The sequence below is a fragment of the Phyllobates terribilis genome, unplaced genomic scaffold (genome assembly GCF_046119375.1).
Source record: "Phyllobates terribilis strain yellow unplaced genomic scaffold, ASM4611937v1 Scaffold_8__6_contigs__length_399053987, whole genome shotgun sequence".
NCBI classification, from domain to species: Eukaryota; Metazoa; Chordata; class Amphibia; order Anura; family Dendrobatidae; genus Phyllobates; species Phyllobates terribilis.
In genome coordinates, this window is record NW_027362768.1 from 376,082,775 (window position 1) to 376,100,120 (window position 17,346).

A 17,346-nucleotide genomic window follows, 5' to 3' on the forward strand; every position below is an offset into this window, starting at 1 on the left:
GTCAGTTTGTCACTAAGCTTGTTCATATTTTTCCTAAGATAAACTTCTCTTGGGAAATGCATTAATTATCATTTGGAAAATCATCTGGATGTAAACTGCATAGAAATAGTAGAAATCTGAAAAATATGAAAAAAAGGTCTTGCGTTCGTGGGTACAGTCCCTGCCGCAGCCATGTAACCTCATCCTCTGAAGGATCTGGAAGTTTATAAAGACCAACAAAAGAACTAAGAAAAATATTTGTAATCTCAGATAAACTGTTTACTAAATAACATTTCTTCAATTATTCACCATTTCAAGATCTCTGCTTGCTATCAATGAAAGTGAACATTCTTTATTATTTCAAAAGGGCTGAAAACCTGTTCAGAATAATTCCTTTCACTGCTGAATGTTTGTTACATTTGTATCCAGTCTGTGAGCTAAACAGACTAGTTTTCCCTCATTGATACATTGTAACAGTTTATCAGGACAGAAGAGATTTCTGCTGATGATGTTTAGCTCACAGAGGATTGTGTGAACTGGAAACAACTGTAGCAAACCCTCAGCTGTAAGAAATATAAGTCCATATTTGTATGCAGCACCATGCACGTTTTTTTTTTTTTTAGATCTCTGCTAGCTGTCAATAAATAGTAACATTCTTCTTTGCATCTCTTGCAACCTAGGGCTATGTTCACACGTCGCTTTTAGTTGTGTTGTTTTCTGCAGCAAAAACCTGCTCTCTTGGCAGTAAAAAAAGCTGCTTCGTTTTGGTGCAGATTATACGTGTCATTTGTGTATAGTACATGTTTAATAAAGTTAGTTTCTTTCTCCAAAAAGTAGAAAAAATAGGTTGAATTTTTTTCACTTTCTCATTGCTTTCTATAGTGAAAAAATGCTGCATAACTGCTGAAAGAAGTGACGCTGCAGATTTTAAAAAAAGCAGCAGTTTTTCAATTCAGCAGAAAAAAAAAGCAGTCGTGTTTATGAGATTTCTGAAATCTCGTAGTTTTGCTGGTTCTGTAAAAAGGAACTTTTAATTTGCATTAAAAAAAGATTAAAGAAAACGCTGCATGTGAACATAGCCTAATGCTTCTCACAGCTGATGGTTTGTTCCAATCATATCCAGTTTAAACAATCATCTGTGCTCCAGTCTGACATCTCATCTGCACTGATACATTGTAACAAACTATCAGGACTGAAGAGATTTGGCTGCTTATGTGTATAGTTTACAGAGGATTGTCTAAAATAGATGCAACTGTAGTAATCCTTTAGTTGTGAAAAGAAGTATAGTTTTACAATTAAATGTAGCAAGCAGTGCTTCTGTGTAAAGCATGGAGGACAGACCGCAACAGCCTGAACCTCTCATATGTCAGGAGTTGGATTCTATACGACCTTAGACCACAAAAAACAATGAAGCTGAGACATGCCCAATGAAAAATAGTGTCCAAACGGAGCAGAACGTAATAGGACGAGATCCAGAACATTCTATGTGGGGGATGGGAAATATAACATGGCGTTCATTACCGATCTCTAGGGTAGTCATGTCTGCCACTATAGACTCTGGAGACTCTGGGCCTCCAGGCGCTTTCCGGTTTAGGTGAAGGTGCCAGATCAATGGGTTCTCTGGACCATTAGGTGCCAGATTATAGGAATTTTACCATCGCTCTTTAATAAAAAGCCAATTTGTATTTTGGGTTTATTGGCTCATTAGGAAAGTTTTATTCGAGGTTTTACAGGAGGAGGGTTTTATAAGTTGTTAACATTGTGACAGACATCAAAGCGTCGTATCTTTATAGATCAATTAGAATTAATGAATGGTAAAATATACTTAAGAGGCGATGTCTGTTCGCCATCGGAGACGCTCATCAGATAACCTTTTCATTGTTTTAATTAGGTGCATTAATTACGAATCCACCAGCTTTAACCCATTTCATGCCAAGTAAAAATACAGATGTACAGTGAGGTCCATATATATTTGGACAGAGACAACATTTTTCTAATTTTGGTTCTAGACATTACCACAATGAATTTTAAACCAAACAATTCAGATGCAGTTGAAGTTCAGACTTTCCGCTTTCATTTGAGGGTATCCACATTAAAATTGGATGAAGGGTTTAGGAGTTTCAGCTCCTTAACATGTGCCACCCGATTTTTAAAGGGACCAAAAGTAATTGGACAATTGACTCCAAGGCTATTTCATGGACAGGTGTGGGCAATCCCTTCATTATGTCATTCTCAATTAAGCAGATAAAAGGCATGGAGTTGATTTGAGCTGTGGTGCTTGCATTTGGAAGGTTTTGCTGTGAAGTAAACATGCGGTGAAAGGAGCTCTCCATGCAGGTGAAACAAGCCATCCTTAAGCTGCAAAAACAGAAAAAACCCATCCGAGAAATTGCTACAATATTAGGAGTGGCAAAATCTACAGTTTGGTACGTCCTGAGAAGGAAAGAAAGCACTGGTGAACTCATCTATGCAAAAAGACCTGGGCGCCCACGGAAGACAACAGTGGTGGATGATCGCAGAATAATCTCCATGGTTTAGAGAAACCCCTTCACAACAGCCAACCAAGTGAACAACACTCTCCAGGAGGTAGGCGTATCAATATCCAAATCTACCATAAAGAGAAGACTGCATGAAAGTAACTACAGAGGGTTCACTGCACGGTGCAAGCCACTCATAAGCATCAAGAAGAAAAAGCCTAGACTGGACTTTGCTAAAAAACATGTAAAAAAGCCAGCACAGTTCTGGAAGAACATTCTTTGGACAGATGAAACCAAGATCAACCTCTACCAGAATGATGGAAAGAGAAAAGTATGGCGTAGGCTTGGTACAGCTCATGATCCAAAGCATACCACATCATCTGTAAAACACGGCGGAGGCAGTGTGATGGCGCGGGCATGCAGGGCTGCCAGTGGCACTGGGTCACTAGTGTTTATTGATGATGTGACACAGGACAGAAGCAGCCGAATGAATTCTGATGTATTCAGAGTCATACTGTGTGCTCAGATCCAGCCAAATGCAGCCAAACTGATTGGTCGTCGTTTCATACTACAGATGGACAATGACCCAAAACATAAAGCCAAAGCAACCCAGGAGTTTATTAAAGCAAAGAAGTGGAATATTCTTGAATGGCCAAGTCAGTCACCTGATCTCAACCCAATTGAGCATGCATTTCACTTGTTAAAGACTAAACTTCAGACAGAAAGGCCCACAAACAAACAGCAACTGAAAACCGCCGCAGTGAAGGCCTGGCAGAGCATCAAAAAGGAGGAAACACAGCGTCTGGTGATGTCCATGAGTTCAAGACTTCAGGCAGTCATTGCCAACAAAGGGTTTTCAACCAAGTACTAGAAATGAACATTTTATTTACAATTATTTAATCTGTCCAATTACTTTTGGTCCCTTTAAAAACAGGGTGGCACATGTTAAGGAGCTGAAACTCCTAAACCCTTCATCCAATTTTAATGTGGATACCCTCAAATGAAAGCGGAAAGTCTGAACTTCAACTGCATCTGAATTGTTTTGTTTAAAATTCATTGTGGTAATGTCTAGAAGCAAAATTAGAAAAATGTTGTCTCTGTCCAAATATATATGGACCTAACTGTAACTTTCTTGTAGTATAACAGTTGTAAAATCCCCCATCAAAGTATCCTGGCGCAGTTGTGATTTAGCGCCTCGTCCCTGATGGTCTAGTGGTGTCCAAGCAATAGTCGTCCAGGAAGTCTAGTATCCATCATGGTCCAGATCAGAATGTATTCTTCCTCATACTTAATAGGGGTTTGATGGGAATCTCATAATCCCTGCTGGTCTAGTGTTGCTTATTATAGTCCAAATTTGGTCTTCTTTACACCGCATAATAGTCTATCGGGAGTCTTATAATCCCTATGGCTCTAGTGTTGGTTGTAGTCCCTAATATTCAAGTGGTTGTCTGAGCCAGTAGGTCCAGGGTGTCTTATCACCCATTATAGTCCAAAGTCAAATTTGGTCTTCTTTACATCTCCTAGTGGTCTTGTGGGAATCTTATAATCCCTGCTAGTCTAGTGTAGATCATTACCCTGATGGTCAAGTGGTTGTCTGAGTCCTGGTGGTTCAGTGTTCTTTTAGTCCTAATTGTCCAGTGTCAAATTTAGACTTCTTTACACCCCATAGTGGTCTTGTTGAAATCTTATAGCCCCTGCTGGCCTAGTGTCGGTTATAGTGGCTGTTTGATATCTGGTGGTCCAATTGAGTGACTATTACCCCTAATGGTCCAGAGGAGAATGTATTCTTCTTTATACTTCATAGTGGTCCTGTGTTGATCACTGGGTGACTATTATCCCTAATCATCTGGATGAGAATTTATTTATTTTTTATATTTCTTCTAGGTCCTATGAGGATCATTTAATACTTTCTGGTCTGGTTTTGGTTATAGTGTCATTTTCTGATGGGAGAACTTGGTTATGTTCCCCGATGTCCAGTAAGGAAGGTGAGCTGAGGTCCTGGGCTACCTCATGGCACATTATTTATGGTGGTGTATTTTACAGCCGGAGCCCTGGTGGTCCAGGATGCTTATGATTCCTAATGGTCTGGAGAACAATTTATTTTATTTTATACTCCCTTGTGGTCATGCGGGGATCCTATAATCCCTGCTTGTCAAGTGTTGGTTAAAGTCTGACAGTCTGGTGGGAGAGATTCCCTGGTGTCCAGTAGAGGAGGTGTTGCTTTAAGGTTCTAGGCTACCTAACCATTACATAATACTTATATCTTTGGTGGTCTGAGCCCTGCTAGACTAGGATGTTTGCTATCCTGAATAATCCAGAGGAGTAAGAATCTTCCTTTATACTCCCTGGTGGTCTGGTGGGGACCTCTATAGCTACATAATAAGGATAGAGTATATTTCTTGGTGCCCAGTGGAAATGGATGACTAGGAGATCCCTTTCCTGGCAAAGCACTATTCTGTGAATAAATGCCCAATTAATGGGGTTGTCCAGATAATCCATCTATATTCGGGGACCACCTAGATAAATGGTAAGAGTGACCTCATAATTGTGAGAAAAAAACAACTTGTAGCTCCTGGGCACAAATGGAAGATCTGTAGCCGGTGTCACCACCTTCCATGTGCCGTTTATAATACTGGTGTCTTCTTATATGGTACAAGGGCGATTGTGGCGCCTGAGGCACCAGGGCCAGTGTACAGCTGCTATTTCTGAACCTCCTATAACTGCTACTCTGACTGTGAATCCACAACCAGAAAATGGCCGTATTAGTGGTGCACACGCAGGTAGCGCAGGTCGGAGCAGAGACAGGGTGTCCAGCCGCGAGGTGATGGATGAAGTCACACAGAAAGCTTCTGATTAATGTCCATGCTGAACACGCTCTCGCTGGAATAATGAGCCGTCTATGGTTCTCGTGTTCCTCTCGCTTCCGTTTCGGACTTTGATTGTACTGCTAACTTGGAACATTTTCTTTCCTAATCCTGACACTTCGCTCCAAGAAACCATTAACCGTCACTCTGCCGCACTAATCTCACTTCAAAGACCCAATCAGATGATACAGACTAACATGAAGAACTGTGGGGAAAGTCATAAGATTCACTCTCCTTCCTGATAGTTTCATACAATGTATCAGTGCAATAAAATGTATCAGTCTACAGTTAAGAGGGCTTTCCAGGATATTAGACACATGGCCTACCATTAGGATAGATTGTCAGCTGGGGTCCCACCACTGATATGTTCTATGAAGACCTTTAGCCCCAAATTTTCCTTCCTAGTACTGAGGCTGTGCCTGGTACTATGGCTTTGCCTGGTACTAAGTCTGTGCCTAGTACTGAGGCTGACTGACACTGAGGCTGTGCCTGCTACTATGGCTGTGCCTAGTACTGTAGCTGTGCCTGGGACTAAGGCTGTGCTTGGGACTAAGGCTCTGCCTGTGACTGTGTATTGTACTGAGTTTGTGCCTGGTACTGTAGCTGTGCCTGGTACTGTGCCTGTGCTTGGTACTGTGGCTGTGCCTGGTACTGTGGCTGTGCCTGGTACTGTGGCTGTGCCTGGTACTAATGCTGTGTCTAGTACTGTGGCTCTGCCTGATACTGTAATCGCTGTCTTGGGTACTGAAATAAGGGCAGTAGTGGAATTTTGCTGGTCTTTGAAAAATGTATCAGTCTACAGTTAAGAGAGCTTTCCAGGATATTATACACATGGCCTACAATTAGGATAGATTGTCAGCTGGGGTCCCACCACTGATATATTCTCTGAAGACCTATGGCCCCAAATGTTCCTAGTACTATGCCTTTGCCTGGTACTAAGTCTGTGCCTAGTACTGTGGCTGTGACTAGTACTGAGGCTGTGCCTGGTACTGTTGCTGTGCCTGGTACTGTGACTGTTCCTGGGACTAAGGCTGTGCCTGGGACTGTGCATTGTGCTGAGTTTGTGCCTGGTACTGTGGCTATGCCTGGTACTGTGGCTGTGCCTGGTACTGTGGCTGTGCCTGGTAGTGTGACTGTGCCAGTTATCAAGGCTGTGCCTGGTACTAATGCTGTGCCTAGTACTAATGCTGTGCCTAGTACTGTGGCTCTGCTTGATATTGTGATCGCTGTCTTGGGTACTGAAATAAGGGCAATAGTGGAATTTTGCTGGTCTTTGAAAGTACCCAATGATTCCTACCAGTCATATCGATGGCCTAAGCATCCTCTGTCATAAATGATTGTCTACACTATCTAAAATTGCCACAAACCCTCAGTTGTGAAAGGTTATTTATTTAAAACAGGTGTTCATAAAGTTCCAGTTCACTAACAGCAAGCAGAGATCTTGGAAACAGTCAAGAATTGATACATAAAGGTCCTGATTCCTCATTTAAGTCACTTTTCTTTTTTCCTGTTATGCTACTGGTTGACGTCTTTTGCGCCAAATAATTAAAAATGGTGCACGCGGTTCATAAATTTTGCACAAAATCAGAAATCACTCTTTCTTGTTGTTTTTCATCTTTTGGGAAAAAAAATCACATTTCACTAAAATGGCACAAAATTTAGAAGGGGGGGGGGACACTGGAGTAGATCCGCAGAAAAATGTAGGTTTTTAAAAAATTGCAATTCATGTATCAGTCAGAAAACATCAGGAAACCTGGAACCACGGCCTCAAAGGTGAACCTGAAAAAAGACAGGAGAACACATTGATAATAGACTTACAAAAAGGCACAAATGAAAAACAGATGGAAAATGGCAAAAAAATAGAATAAAAAGGTGCAAGAGCAATAATGTATCAGACCTAAAGTCTATTAGAAAGTTGCAGAACTTTTTACAATGCAGTGGTTAATGTTCTCTACCTTGAGGGTCTCCATCCCAGACATGTAGTGGTCCCTTCCCCATCACTGACATGTGATGGGAAAGACAAGTGGCAGCAGGCAACGATGTGTCACTTTTTTGGTCACTTTTATTACTCCTTGATGCACCTGATGATGCAGGAACATGGAATTGCTCATTTTATGCCGCCATTATTTTTTACATTTTTCACGATAAAATATTAACTCCTTAGATAACTTGGAAGGTGAAGGGGTTAAGGGGGCACTGTGCGACAGCCTTGGCTCGGAGTGGTCCAGGGTGTGCCGCCTGCCCAACGTCAGTCTCCTGCGGTTCATTGCCAGGTTATCTCTAGGGAGGAAAAGACTCCCTGTTTACAGGAAATGCGGCACAAGGGTCTCTGGCGGTGGGAAAGGCGTGTGCAGTAATGAGGACACTGATTGTTTGTAACCCCTTCATGACCGGATGATGATCAGAGGGTTAAATATTCCTGGTTCATGGCCATTACTGGCAAAAAATTGGAACATTTCCACATTGCAACATCAGTTACATCATAGAATTTCCTGATAGTTGGATTTTATGATTTAATCGTAATTAGTGTAAAATGTCTGCGATCCGACGAGAGCCGGGAACATTCAGATTAGTATCAGCATCGGTTTTATCTTATACCTCCACAATGATGAGAGTCCAAGAAATCACATCACCTCAATGTCTGCAAATATTACTGACTTTGTATCATACTCCAGAGCTGCACTCACTATTCTGCTGGTGCAGTCACTGTGTACATACATTACATTACTGATCCTGAGTTACATCCTGTATTATACTCCAGAGCTGCACTCACTATTCTGCTGGTGCAGTCACTGTGTACATACATTACATTACTGATCCTAAGTTACATCCTGTATTATACTCCAGAGCTGCACTCACTATTCTGCTGGTGCAGTCACTGTGTACATATATTACATTACTGATCCTGAGTTACATCCTGTATTATACTCCAGAGCTGCACTCACTATTCTGCTGGTGCAGTCACTGTGTACATACATTACATTACTGATCCTAAGTTACATCCTGTATTATACTCCAGAGCTGCACTCACTATTCTGCTGGTGCAGTCACTGTGTACATATATTACATTACTGATCCTGAGTTACATCCTGTATTATACTCCAGAGCTGCACTCACTATTCTGCTGGTGCTGTCACTGTGTACATACATTACATTACTGATCCTGGGTTACATCCTTATTATACTTCTGAGCTGCACTCATTATTCTGCTAGTGCAGTCACTGTGTACATACATTACATTACTGATCCTGAGTTACATCCTGTATTATACTCCAGAGCTGCACTCACTATTCTGCTGGTGCAGTCACTGTGTACATACATTACATTACTGATCCTGAGTTACATCCTGTATTATACCCCAGAGCTGCACTCACTATTCTGCTGGTGCAGTCACTGTGTACATACATTACATTACTTATCCTGAGTTACATCCTGTATTATACTCCAGAGCTGCACTCACTATTCTGCTAGTGCAGTCACTGTGTACATACATTACATTACTGATCCTGAGTTACATCCTGTATTATACTCCAGAGCTGCACTCACTATTCTGCTGGTGCAGTCACTGTGTACATACATTACATTACTTATCCTGAGTTACATCCTGTATTATACTCCACAGCTGCACTCACTATTCTGCTGGTGCAGTCACTGTGTACATACATTACATTACTGATCCTGAGTTACATCCTGTATTATACTCCAGAGCTGCACTCACTATTCTGCTGGTGCAGTCACTGTGTACATACATTACATTACTGATCCTGTACTGATCCTGAGTTACATCCTGTAGATCTTTTATTATAAAAATGAAAAACATAACAATAATAACAGAAACATAACAAAATTAATAACCAGAAAATAAACAGTGTAATGAACTGGTCCAGCCGCTCCCTCTCTCCTCACACACATATTATACATATCTACACAATAATAACTACCTACACCATGACATCTGGTCCGGTTACCAAACAAATAATAACAATATAATAAACAAGAACCGACAAATTATATACAAACTAATATATACATTCTTTTTTTTTTTTTTAAATAAATAAATAAAATAAAATAAATACTAACTATACAAATATATACAAGACAAAACAAAACACCACACACTCGAGCCCACCAGTCCCTCCCCGGCACTGACCTGAGAGCTGGTCCTGCGCCTCATGCCTCAGTCCAACGTCCATAGGACAGATCAGGCAGTGCCAGTTTTTCACCCAAATAACCAGTGTCCCACAAGATGAACCCACCTCCCCCCTTTTCCCTCCACCCAACCTAACACCTACACCCAAACCCATATATACAATATATACAGAAACAAACAATACAATAACCACAACTGACAAAGCCCAAGTTCGGCGCCTGCAGCCCTACATCACTGTCTACTGATCAATAAAACAAAAATCTATGGTGTCAGCAGCAGCCCACCACCAGGAGAGGAGATGACCAGACTAGGGCACACTAAAAGAAAAGCCCCTCCAGAGGAGAGCGGCCCTCCGTGTACCCAGTCTCTCATACTCCAGAGAACGCACCTTCACCAGGTCACCGAGTATGGTCCTAAACACATCGTCCACTGGGAGGATTTTCTGCTACGTCGATACTAAGCACCGTGCGTTCCACGTGTGATACCTAACCACTGTGCTAACTAGAAATAAGGTGCAGCGGTCCCGACCACCCAGGTCCCCGAATGCTCCATAGGCCCATTCCGCATAAGAGAGACCGGCCAGCCGGGGCCAGCCAATGGAGGCGCCCACCCTGTTGTACACCTCTGTGTTAAAGGGACAACGAAGCAGGAAGTGGTCCATGCTTTCAAGCATGGTACCACAATGCTCCCGAGGACAGTTCCTGTCCTCACAGCTCCCTACACTTCAGATTGTCCCTCACACACAGTTTTCCATGGAAGCAGCGCCAAGCCAAGTCCCAAACCTTCGAGGGGATCCTGATAGAATTCAAAAGATGCAGACCCACCCCAAGATCCCGACTTGGGCAATCCCTGAGCGCCAGAGGCCTCTGAAAACAGGTCAACAGAACCCCTTTGTCAAGGAGCTTCCTTGTCAGAGTCCTGACCTCCCACATTCCCAGACCCCACCGGCGAATTACCTTCAGAACCACGGTAGCGTAAGCCGGGAGATGTCCATGCGGTGTGCGGAGATCCTTCACTTGCCCTCCTGTCTCCCATTCCTGGAAGAAAGGCTGAAACCATCCCTTACAGGAGAATACCCACGGAGGAGCCCTCTCTTTCCAGAGGTTTGCAATATTGATCTTAATGAAGGTATTCACAAGGAATACCACAGGGTTGACCATACCCAACCCTCCTAGTCTCCTCGTACGGTAAGTAACCTCCCTCTTGACCAGGTTCAGTCTATTCCCCCATAACAGTTGAAAGAACAAACTGTAGACCCGAGTCCAGAGAGGCTCCGGCAAGATGCACACACTGCCCAGATAGATCAGCAAAGGGAGCAGGTAAGTTTTGATCAGGTTTACCCTTTCCCTTAGGGTCAAAGACCAACCCTTCCATTGGTTCACCTTCTGAGTGGCGATCTCTAGCCTGCTGTCCCAATTTTGTTTGGGGTAATCCCCCTGGCCAAATTCGATGCCAAGAACTTTTGCAGAGACTTTGGGTTCTGGAAGGGTGTCCGGGAGATCAAAACCAGGATCTCCTCCTCCCAGCCAGAGACTATCACACTTATCCCGGTTGATCTTAGACCCGGATGCCTCCGAGTAGCGCTTTACCTCTGACATCAGCCATTCTGCCTCCCCATCAGAGGAAACAAAAACGGTGACGTCATCGGCATACGCCACCACTCTCAGAGTGGCTTCCGGTGCTGCCCGGTCCATCCCGATCCCAGCCAACGGTCCACGCTCCACCCTCCTAAGAAGTGGGTCAATCGCAAACACGTACAGTAGCGGGCTCAAGGGACAACCCTGGCGAACACCACACCCAACCTCAAAAGAGCTGCCAATCCAACCGTTCACAAGCGGGAAACTCTCTGCCCCAGCGTACAAGGTCTTAAGCCAAACAACAAACCCCCCCGGCAGGCCATACCTCAGAAGGACAGACCAGAGGTACTCATGATTAACCCGATCAAACGCTTTTGCCTGGTCCAATGACAGCATGTACCCCTTCCAGTGGCCAGCCCTACCCTGCTCCACCGCCTCTCGGACACAGAGTACAGCACTAATTGTACTGCGGCCCGGAACAGAGCAATGCTGGGCCCCCGAAAGGAGCTGGGGTGCAAATTTCACCAGCCGATTAAACAGCACCTTTGCCAAAACCTTCCTGTCTGCATTGAGAAGCGCTATGGGACGCCAATTCTCAATGCAAGATGGGTCCTTACCCTTTGACAAGATGATCAGGGCAGACCTTCTCATTGACTTTGGCAGAGTGCCCGAGGAAAGACACTCATTGAATACCTCAGTCAAGAGGGGAACCAAGGCGTCCTTAAAGGTCTTATAGAATTCAGATGTTAAGCCATCCGGACCGGGAGATTTCTTCAGGGCAAGCCCTTCAATCGCCAACTTAACTTCCTCTTCCCTGATCATCTCTGTCAAAACGCCAAGAGAGGGGTCTACCCCTGGTTCGGGGACGGCTTCAGCCAGAAAAGCCAACATCTCATCCCAATCCAGATCCCTCTTCCCCAAGAGGTGCGAGTAGAAGGATCTGACGACCTCCAGGATCCCTGATCTGGATCTTTTCAGGGACCCCGCAGTGTCAACCAGTCCTGTAACAACTTTACAATTCACTGACATCTTGCAGTTTCTATAAGGGTCGGGCGAGCGGTACTTCCCGTAATCCCTCTCAAAAACCAAAGATGCGTGTCTATCATACTGACACCTCATTAGCAAAGATTTCACTCTGGAGATCTCCTCGCGGCTACCTCCAGTTGAGACAAGATGCTCGAGTTTCCTCCTCAGGCCCTGATACAGGCGGTACCTGTCCAGGCTCCTGAGGCTCGAGAGCTGGCGGAAGAATCTCGCCACCCTTTTCTTAAACATCTCCCACCACTCTGACTTACTACTACAAAGATCCAGTAAGGGTACCTGGCTCTGAAGAAAATCCTCAAAGGACTGTCTTATCTCCGCTTCTTCCAAGAGAGACGAATTGAGCCTCCAAAAGCCTCTTCCCATCCGGGGGGTCTCTGTAACATTCAGGGAAAACAAGATCAAACAGTGATCGGAGAACTCCACCTCAACAACAGATACTGCTGAAGAGACGGCTTCCTCCTTTAAATAAAACCTGTCTATCCTGGACCTACAGTTACCTCTATGATAGGTGAACCCCTCGTGGCCTGCGGTGTGCCGGATGTGGACATCCACCAGGCGAGCCTCACTAGCTATACTATTAAGGGCGACGCTATCATAAGTCAGCTTGTCTCTGGAACCTCCTCTATCCCGGGGCCTCGTGACAGTGTTGAAGTCCCCTCCAAAGACGACCTGCCGACTCGTAAAAAGGTAGGGCTTGATCCTCATAAAGAGACACTTCCGGTCCCATTTAGATTGGTGACCATAGATGTTAATGAGCCGAAGCTCTTGTCCCTTCATGAGGACATCTAATATCAGGCACCTCCCCATTTCTAACTCAATAACCCGTCGGCATTCTACCGGTGCGGTAAAAAGAACCGCCACTCCGCTAAACGGCTCGGCCGCAAGAGACCAATAGGAGGGCCCGAGTCTCCACTCCCTCTTAGCTATAAACACCTCTGCCATATTTGGCAGCCTGGTCTCTTGCAAAAAGAAAATGTCAGCTTCAACCCGGCTGAGAAAATCAAAGGCCGCAAATCTAGCCATGTTTGACTTAATGCTGGCGACATTAATGGACGCCAGCGTCAACGGAGTGGGTACCGCCATCATTGGTGATTGAGTTAGATGGCTTTCTTCTTCCCACTCCCCTTATCCTCTGCCTCAGAGGAGGAATCCTTCCCCCTCTTTAATGACACAGAGGTGTCCATTCCCACATTTTTCCTTCTTTTTTCGTCCTCGTCTCCGGACTCTGGGCCAGTCCCTCCCCCCAAGGACCTTGCATCCCCAGGAGAAGGAGACTCGGCACCCCCTGTAAGCTCTGCCGAAGCCGGAACCTCACCCTCAGCCTCCTTCTCAGAGGAAGAGATGTTATCAAGGGCTTGGAACCGGTTAGAAAGACCAACCAGAGGGGAGTCAGTTTTACCTTCCTTAGGTACCTTGATCAGAGCGGGAGAAGATGTTTTATCTCCCTTCTTTCTCTTCTTTTTGGTGCCGAGCTTACGCTTGTGCTCTAGCCACCGCTTATTATCCTCATCCATACTTTCATAATGGGAGGATTCTGAGGCAGAGGCGGTTTCCTCCCTGTGGATCCTCCTGACCTCCTCATCCAACTCATCATCCCTCGGGGCCTCAGCAGCAACACTGGCATCCAGGACAGGGGCCGCCTCAGTAGCCCGGGTCTCGCCCCGCTCCCTCTCCTGTCTGCGCTTGTCTAGACACCTCAGCTGGGCAGGCGTCTTTTTATTGCTTTTCTTCCCTGGCCCCTCGGCACCCCCACCCCTGCTAGTCCCCTCCCCAGCAGAATCGGCCTCACGGCTTACTCCCACCGGGGTCTCGACTGCATTAGCAAAGGAGCGAGGACAACGGCTGAATGGGTGGCCTAACTCACCACACAGGTGGCACCTAATCTCCACACAAGAGGCGGCAAGATGGCCGACACCCCCACACAACGTGCATTTCTGCACGGTGCAGTTTGCACTGAAGTGTGTGGGGTCGCCGCACCTGTGACAGAGCTTCGGTTGCCCCTGGTAGAAGACCAGGATACGCTCCCTACCCAGGAAGGCAGACGATGGAATGTGGGCAACCGTACCACCTGAACGCTTAAGTTTTACCATAAACGTCCAGGCCCCTGACCAGATACCAAACTCGTCGCGGTTTTTCTTTGGCATCTCCACCACCTCTCCATACCGACCAAGCCACGTCATGATGTCATAGCAAGAAAGCGACTCGTTACGAGTTATCATGGTCACTTTCTTGATCTGGTTTTGGCGAGACACTGCCTGAACGGCAAAGTCTCGCCAGCCGGGCTCATTTTTTGCCAACTCATAATTCGCCCAGAAGAGCTCAAGCACCTCCGGCCGAACAAAGCTGACATCAAACTCAGGCGTGGAATAGGGATGTATCAAGGCGTAGATGTCAATCGCCTTGAAGCCCATCCTCAGCAGGAGCTCCACAACTTTAGACCTTGGCGGACATGCATCACTGCCCCTCCACCGAAGATGGACCACATTCCTACGCACACTGCCTGGCCCGGCTGTTGGGAGGGACCACACTGTATCTCCCCCTTTTTGCTCTCGGAAGGCCCCGAGGCCATGCCTCTCTATCCAGAAGGATAGATCAACCTCTCGACCCTCTACCATTAGTGATCTCTCCCCCTTCTTTAGAGCCTCCAGAAGGCGCCGTTGCAACATGCCGTCCCCAAAGCCCGGAGACGAGGAGGATGCCCTATTTGCCCCGGAGGTGACACTGGCATAACTCTGGACAGGTGTTGCCACCTCCGGGGGGGCAACCGGACCAGTGACCACATCAGCCCCAACAGTATCACCATTACCCACCTCCATCTCACCCTCCACCAAACCAGCAACCACACCACTAGACAATGAATTATCCTCATTCACCTCCACCACCACATTCATTCCTGCTGGACCAGTAACAATGGCGGATGACATTTTGACCTCCGCATCAGGCACAAGGGGCTCAGTCACCTCCATAGAACTGGAGGCGACCTCACCCCCGGTCTCATGTGTGCCCTCCACATCATTGGTCGGTAATTTCCGCTGTTTGGCATTCGGAATAATGTGCCGCTGATCTTTAGATGCTGTTAGGCGCCGCTGATCTTTAGCATCAGGATCTTCCGGACCAGCGACGCCAACACAAAATAGCACTTTGGTGGGAGGACCGGAACGCTCAGCCCCAACTGCCCCCTCACACTGCCGCCGCTTCTCAACTAAGTGATCAGCGGCAACAGCATTCAGAGGCGCCGAGGCTACCGGAGCTGCCCCCGACACCGGGCTGCTCCCCCCTCCCACTGAGGAGCGCACCACAGCATCGTGGCCTGAAGGAACGCCCGCCGCCGGGCCGCCCTCACTGTCCAGCCTCTCGGCTGATGCACCTCCTGCTGCGTCCCCGCTACTACAAGCAGAGACGGAGCTCTGCGCCTCACTACCGCGCTCTGTAATCTCCCCGCGCCTTTGCACCGGATCCACAGCAGAACCCGGGCTGGGCTGGGCAACGGGGCTTATACAGCGAGATGAGCCTGCCGCCGACTCAGGGGGTACAGGGAGGGGGGCATATACGTATCTTACCGCCTCCTGCAGCTTTGGCTTGGTCTTCTTTGCCTTTTTGTGGCCCCCAGGTGCCTCTTCTGGTAGATCGTCACCAAGATGGAAGTTTTGGAGGCACACTGGGGACTCCAGGAGCTTTATCTCCGCCATTAGCGCCCCTCCCTGGCCGCTGCTGTCACTGTTCTCCCCAGAGCCGGCAGAACTGCGACCGGATGTCACTGTCGCCTGTCCTGCAGGGAGCTCACTGCACGTGGCCTGCGGGTGACTTTGCAGGCTGCCAGGTGGGGCTTGCTGCTGGTCATCATCACTCTCATCATCCACCTGGCTCTCAGGCTGCAGCCCTATCTGCCTTTGCTCTCTGGTATCAGCCATTTCTCTGTAGCGGTCTTCATTTATAAGTTTTTCTTTGAAAGGACCACTCTGCTCTCTGATGGTGGCTTTCCTAAGTTCCAGGCGTTGAATTTCACTGCTCAGTCTTTTTACCTCGGCTTGGAGTTTTGCCTTCCTTGGTTTGGAGGCCCCCGCAGCTTTGGCGCTTGTGCAGCGCAGCTCCTCCCGGAGCCTCCTGATGAGCTTACTGGCATCTTCATACTCACGGAGGCGGATCATGACCCGGGAGGCATAGGTGGACACAGACTCCCGGGGTCCCTGCAGCGCCCACCTCCCTTCAGGGAGGTCGGCCTCACCTCCGTGAGCACTCAGCTTTCCTCCGGAAGGAGCGCCATCTTGCACGCCGCTGTCAGGCTTTTCCTCCATGCTGGAAGCCTTGCGGCTTCTGGGGGTCTCCACAATCCCGGGGGGAGTAGGAGCCACATTGCTGCGACTCCTTGTGCAGCGTCTCACCCCCGAGTCCTCTGATGTGCAGGCCGGTTGCTGGTTTCTTCTGCCCCCCGCCAGCCTGGTTCGGGAAGCAGAAGCCTGGGGCTTGGCTCCATCACTCATCCCAGAAACCCGCTCCCTCCCTGGGAAAGAGAGAAAGCAGGTCCCCAGGTGGAGAGGTGTTGGTTTCTCAGAGATCAGGAGCTCACAGCAGGATCTGCAGCCACCACACCCGTAATCACCACACTGACTAGCAGCTGATCAGAGCTGCACCCAGTATGCTGCTGGTGCAGTTACTGTGTACATACATTACATTACTGATCCTGAGTTACATCCTGTATTATACCCCAGAGCTGCACTCACTATTCTGCTGGTGCAGTCACTGTGTACATACATTACATTTCTGATCCTGAGTTACATCCTGTATTATACTCCAGAGCTGCACTCACTATTCTGCTGGTGCAGTCACTGTGTACATACATTACATTACTGATCCTGAGTTACATCCTGTATTATACTCCAGAGCTGCACTCACTATTCTGCTGGTGCAGTCACTGTGTACATACATTACATTTCTGATCCTGAGTTACATCCTGTATTATACTCCAGAGCTGCACTCACTATTCTGCTGGTGCAGTCACTGTGTACATACATTACATTACTGATCCTGAGTTACATCCTGTATTATACTCCAGAGCTGCACTCACTATTCTGCTGGTGCAGTCACTGTGTACATACATTACATTACTGATCCTGAGTTACATCCTGTATTATACTCCAGAGCTGCACTCACTATTCTGCTGGTGCAGTCACTGTGTACATACATTACATTACTGATCCTGAGTTACATCCTGTATTATACTCCAGAGCTGCACTCACTATTCTGCTGGTGCAGTC

At 46.8% G+C, this 17,346-nt stretch overlaps 2 protein-coding genes across 3 annotated transcripts in view; one reads left to right on the forward strand and one right to left on the reverse strand.

The window, feature by feature from the left end:
• The window catches only part of FGD5 (FYVE, RhoGEF and PH domain containing 5), a 124,360-nt gene that overhangs the window by 22,391 nt on the left and 84,623 nt on the right, over positions 1–17,346 (forward strand). The window lies entirely within an intron of this gene.
• LOC141157560 (uncharacterized) lies at positions 6,642–16,695 on the reverse strand. The gene is made up of 2 exons (XM_073644987.1): positions 15,652–16,695; positions 6,642–7,099 (listed from the first exon to the last, which is right to left on the reverse strand). Exons 1-2 carry the CDS (start codon positions 16,570–16,572, stop codon positions 7,088–7,090), a joined length of 933 nt encoding a protein of 310 aa, XP_073501088.1. The 5' UTR covers positions 16,573–16,695; the 3' UTR covers positions 6,642–7,087.